General features: G+C 42.1%; 1 protein-coding gene across 1 annotated transcript; it reads left to right on the top strand.

Moving 5' to 3' along the window:
* The first annotated feature begins 287 nt into the window (after window positions 1-287).
* Window positions 288-4,405, top strand: LOC120034946 (homeobox protein Hox-B4a-like). Its single transcript, XM_038981662.1, has 2 exons — window positions 288-1,718; window positions 2,697-4,405. Exons 1-2 carry the CDS (start codon window positions 1,295-1,297, stop codon window positions 3,023-3,025), a joined length of 753 nt encoding a protein of 250 aa, XP_038837590.1. The 5' UTR covers window positions 288-1,294; the 3' UTR covers window positions 3,026-4,405.
* Window positions 4,406-5,990: the final 1,585 nt, after the last annotated feature.

The raw sequence follows: 5,990 nt of genomic DNA, 5'->3' as shown, positions 1-5,990 counted from the left end.
CTTTCAATACCTGTCCTGAGAATACCTGTCATCTATATATACCCTGTAGATCCGGATTTGTGTGAACAGACTCACGGTCACAAATTCGTATCTAAGGGAGTATGTAGTTGATGTATACACTACAAGCAATCGATGGATACAGACGACTGCCAGTTGATGTTTATTTGAATTGTGTTGTGCCATTAGGATATATTATCCCAATGTAGGCTAATGGGGTGAGAAACTTTGTTAATGTTTTTCATTGTTGATAATTTCAGTAGAAAAGCTTAACCGAAAGTTATAATGGGTTTTATTTGCCATGTTAATCTGTCAAGTGCTGTGATTTGCTTGTCTTCCACTGAAAAGCGTATTCACGGTGCCACCATTTCGATTGCGAAACAGTCAATTTGGACAACAAAGGAGTTTTATCGCATGATCACTCACCATGCATGGAGCCTTATTCCAACGATAGCATTGCATGGGTTAGGAGAATGGAGTCCTGATAAGGACCAAAACTATTATTCGGTTGGCAATGCAAGGGCGCGTGGTCTCAATTACTATGCAAGGTAGGTGTGTAAATTGGTGTGCAGGATAAACGTGGTGTTTAGGGGGGACTGACGGTGGACTCGCTTTAATGCAAAGGTCTAGCTGTGATTTAGGAGGCTTTGTAACCTGAATTAGTTGATGAATTTTCTATCGATTCTAAACAAGCCTAGATTCATCTCTGACAGCCTTCTGCTGCACGCAGCGCACGCCAGGGCATTCTCTCACCATTATTAGTGAGTCCATTTAAAAGCTTGGCAAGAACGAGCACACGGCATCACTTTTCCCAGCCCTTGTTTTCAAAAGCTCCAGCCAAAATAAGAATAAAAAAATAGTGAGTGAATATGGCTTAACTATCAAGCTTTGGACGCAACACGTTTCTTGTTTATGTACTGTATCACGAATTGGACAGGTGAGGTGGTTGGTTAGTTGATCTGCTCTGTAGACGTTTGAAAACTCCGGTGGTATGTATTTCTGGCGTGGCTGCTTCAGGTTGTTATTGTTTTGATTCGTGCTTTCCGCGAGCGTGCCAGTGTGCAAAAAATTATGCAACATTCGAATGCCACAAACTATGCCCAGATGATGTGCGGGTATGCCTAATCCTGTTTCCTTATCCGGGAATCGTCAGGATCCACGCCATTGGCTCCCGCTGTCACATGGATTCTTAACTTTGTTCACTTGACAGAAAGTAGGAGGGTTCTACGAAACAGGAAAACGAGTAAAGCGATAGATATAAATTTTAGTATATTTTGTGTGCAATTCAAAGAAATTAATGGCCATGAGTTCCTATTTGATCAACTCCAACTATGTGGACCCCAAGTTTCCACCCTGCGAGGAATATTCACAGAATGACTACCTACCCAGTCACTCTCCGGACTACTACAGCGCCCAGAGGCGAGAGCCTGCTTTTCAGAGTGAGTCGATCTACAACCAGCGGTCGGGCTGCGCCGACCCGCCTTACACAACGTGCCAGGGTCCGGGGCAGCCCACGGTGGTGATATCTCCACGGGGTCACGTCCTCCCCCCAGCCGGACTCTCAACCCCTCTCCCGGAACCTAGCCACCATTGCGACTCCGTAACCCCAAGCCCTCCACCCGCCTGTGGCCAGAATCCCCTCAACCAAAGCCCTTCCACGGCCAGCTCTCGCAAGGATCCCGTGGTTTACCCCTGGATGAAAAAAGTCCACGTAAACATCGGTAAGTGCTGCTAACTTCTCCCTACTCTGCGTCTTTGTGAGCCTGAATCAGTTTACCTAAGGTGGGAAGCTTAGTGTTCGGTGCTAAATCTCTCTCCCCTCGTGAAGTAACCCTTGGTCTAGATTTACGATCGGCTGTTTGCAGGGCAATATAATTACATCCCCCATAAATTTTTATTGCACTTCTTCGCCAAGTACCTTTGAAGTCTATGCAACCTAGCCCTTCTAATTTCTTCCTAAGATTGGTTTTATGACGACTCGACTATCCCATAAGTTAAGTTTTATGCTTTGGTAATTTGATTTTAAGTGGTTGGATGTACAAACGTGTACTTTCCTCTGTCACCTCTCTATTGTTCATGGAAAACTTTTATGGAAGCTAAAATATTCATATTTATGGAGACTACAATAAAACACTGATGGAAAGGCAAATAGTTGAACTCTATTATGGACCCACACAACTATTCTGCAATGATTAGAGTGTGTGCTTTGAGAACTAGAGCATGCGTTCAGACAACGACAAATGAGACTATTGTAAAGTCACTGTTTAAAGACGCGCCATACGCCAGAAATTCAAAATGAAGGAGTTAGGGCCTTACTTTTAGATAGGTTATTAAGTTTGTATTTTATTAGGCTTTTTGTGGGTACCATCCACTGTGTTTTGTCTAGTTTTGAATTAGTTGAATCATTATCCAGCACCCATTCAGACTATAATAACACCCTCATGCGACCCTCATTCACAGTGAACGTAAAGAAAATACAATGAGCATCCATGGACGGAGGCTTACTTGTAGAATTTTGCATAACATAATTCAGCAAGGTTATGTCTATATAGGCCTACCTTGTGACACGTTCTGAGGCCGATTTAATATAATATTCAAAATGTTTTGAGCTGTGTATTAATAATATATGTTTCGGCCTACAAATGCAACACATGTGTGTTTTGGGGACGGCCTGTAATATATAGCTCTCTGTCCCACAGTGAATCCAAATTACACAGGGGTGGGTGAGCCCAAGCGCTCGCGGACAGCCTACACGCGACAGCAAGTCCTGGAGCTGGAGAAGGAGTTCCACTACAATCGCTATCTGACCCGGAGACGCAGAGTGGAGATCGCCCACACCCTGGTTCTGTCCGAGCGCCAGATCAAAATCTGGTTCCAGAACCGGCGGATGAAATGGAAGAAAGACCACAAGCTGCCCAACACAAAGATCCGCTCCAACAGTAACTCCAACAACACAAACTCGCAAAGCAGCGGGCTCGCGTTGGGGAGTTCTCAGAACCGAACCAGCGGGCCTCCACCGAGCCTATAGCCTCCACCCTAACCATCCACCACCCACCCACCATGCACTTTGAAACCTCCGTTTCTGGAGTGGGATACATGGATTCCACCATGTTTTTACCTCCCCTCTTCAATTCAATTACAGGGATAGAACATGTGGGGGGAAAGAGAAGGGGGAGTAAAAAACGAAGAAGAGAACATTTGTATCTCAAAAAATGTAGAAGGGGAGAAGATTCAAACACAAACACTTCCAATGATGTGTTCACAACCTGATCCAGTTCCCTTTTTTATCCCATGCCCCTCTCCTCCTCTCTCTCTCTCTTTCTCTCTCCCCCTCCATTAGAACAGAAGGCGGCAGATACTTTTCAGATTTGGTGAAGATGGATCCGGGTTTCATCTTTAATCATGCCAAACTCGGCCCCATTTGTCATGTTTACTCTGCAGTACAAAGGATGAACCGTGGGCCTGCCCATTACCTCGACGTCCAACGTTGTGTTTAATAAATGAGCCCCCTTGTTTCGTCAAGAGCCGTTTTCTTACTCCTTTTTCTCTCCTCAAAACTAAAAAATACACCGAATATGTTCTCCGAACATGAAGTATTTTGTAAGAGAAAATATAGCTGAATCTCAGTTATATTCTATGTTTATATATTAAGACTGACAACGATTGTGAGGTCCGTTGCTAGTTCATTTTTACAGGGACTCGTTTTTCCTTCTTTGTTTCTAGCAAAGACAGGGTGCATTTGAACAAAAGATGGTAAATCACGGTATTAACAAAGGATAGTCGTCGCAGTGGAATGATGGAGCTGGACTTATAGAATAGATACATATATGAACCAAAATCTGGTACAAACCTACCTAAGCATTATAAACACAGCACTACAATGTACTACCTAGCTATTATAATTACCTCAGTTGTACTTATGTTCATTATTTTCTTGCCTTGTGTTATGAAGTGACAGGTTAAGCTCATTTGAATTTTGTGGCAAGTATCTGCAATACGAACATATTCATTTCTTGTAAGTGAAATGTAATTTAAGCAATTTTGTTGGCCAGGGTTGTAAAGAGAAAAAAGGTGCGTATATTGCATGACTGAATACACATTTATTTGATATTTTATCTTTCTCTATCTGGTATCCTTTCTTGGCACAAACATGCGCACACCCTCTCTCTTTCTTTCACTCTCTCTCTCTCTCTCGCCTTCTTCTCACCATGTGCCATTTTGGGTATTTTATTTGTATGTGTTCCTTTTATTTACATTCCAAAGATCAGTCCTGTCTCTGATAATGTCGACATTTTAGTTTTTTCTTCCTCCATATTTGAATGTTGCTCTTTTTCTGCTCTTTCTCCTCAGTGTCTACCTATTATTTGTAAATAGCTATAGAAATGTAATAAATGGCTGAAAAAGCATCCATCAATCCTCTTTGTGTCCTCCTTTCCCTCTGCCGCTGTTTCCCCAATGCTCTGGGTCCAAAAGATACTGAGATATGTCGCTCTCTTCAGACCAGCTCCTTTCATAGCAAGGGATGTGTAAAAAAAAAAAAAAGATTCAATTTAATTTTGTCCTCCCATGGTGGGTTTTCGTTTGCCTTTCTATGTAGTCTGTCTTTAAAAAAAACACTGAACATCTCCGTGGTGATTTATATCTTATGGTCATGAGTGATCCTGGTACATTATGCCTTGTAATCTCGTTTTAAATCACGAACCCCTTCGTTTCACTCTCTTCTCTCGTTAATTTAACGGTGCTCACACACCCGCTGCTCGCTGGTGCTGAAAACAGCCTGAAAATATGGATCCTCGTTTTGAAAAAAAATGTTAAATAGGTTCTCGGCTCGTGGGCTTTTAATGCTTTAATGAGTCTAATTTTTGCACAACAGTTTCTCGGTGTTTGCTGGCTCGCTGTGTATTTTTTTATATTACAAAGGAGCGGGTCGGTGCCATAGCTCAAACCCTGACAACCAAATAGACAATCAAGAAGACAAATGGCTTCTTTTGTAAGGCGCGGCTCTTGTATTAATTTTCATTTTCTTCTCTTAGAGCAGGTATCGAAAATATAGAGCAGAAGAAAATAACATTCCGTTTGGGTGTTGAACTTTAAACAAAAGTGTGGCCTCAAATTGGTCTCCTCGCATTCTGTGGAACAGAGAAGATTTTCTATTACTTGCTGGTTGATGTAAGCCCTTGTGCCATATAGCCTCCTCCAATCACTTTATGTGATTATATTTCTCCCCATATATTTATGAAATGCCTTTTGAAAAACACCAGCGTCCTACAGGCCTATGCTATGCCTCAAGACATTGAAGCAAGTTCAGTCAAAGATACACACATGGTACCATTGAAATACACACAATGTGATAGGCCTACTATTGAATTCGTTCGCAGTATTTTTGAATGCGCTCTTTTTTAAGTTCTAAATTTGTTTTCGCGTGAAACCGATGGTAGGCACTATAGCTCACACACATAGATGCACACAATTGATTTTCATGTGGGGCCTTAGGCAATGTCTCTATACTTTTCAGATGGCAAGTGATATTATGTCCAAATGTTGTTATATTCACAACAGTTCAAACGTCGTTTATTTGAATAGATACATTGGTCCCCACGCACATGTGTCTTCACACAAAAAGCACCCAAGCACTTGCATAGTAAAATAAATGAATTTGCGCGTGACATCACATACAATATGCACCTTAGAATTCTATTCTTATCCTTTATTATTATTTTCGAACTTCTGCTTTCGGAGGGTGAATAGGAGCGAACAGATTTCTAAGGGGCCCCAAAAGTTCACCACCATTATTTGCGGACAGAGCCAAGAAAAATGTGAAAATTATACAGAAAAATCATTAATCACTTCTTCTCTTTAAACACTTCTTCTCCTCTCTATTGTCATTCAGCGGCACAACTGCACGGACCTTCTGCTAGGAGGGGAGAGGAGTCTTGGAAGACACTTGAAGATACCACCCCCCCCCCCCCCCCTTCTCAACCCACCACCTTTTT

Source organism: Salvelinus namaycush, chromosome 3 (assembly GCF_016432855.1).
Source record: "Salvelinus namaycush isolate Seneca chromosome 3, SaNama_1.0, whole genome shotgun sequence".
In the NCBI taxonomy this organism is placed as follows: domain Eukaryota; kingdom Metazoa; phylum Chordata; class Actinopteri; order Salmoniformes; family Salmonidae; genus Salvelinus; species Salvelinus namaycush.
This window is presented reverse-complemented; position numbering and strand designations above follow the sequence as displayed.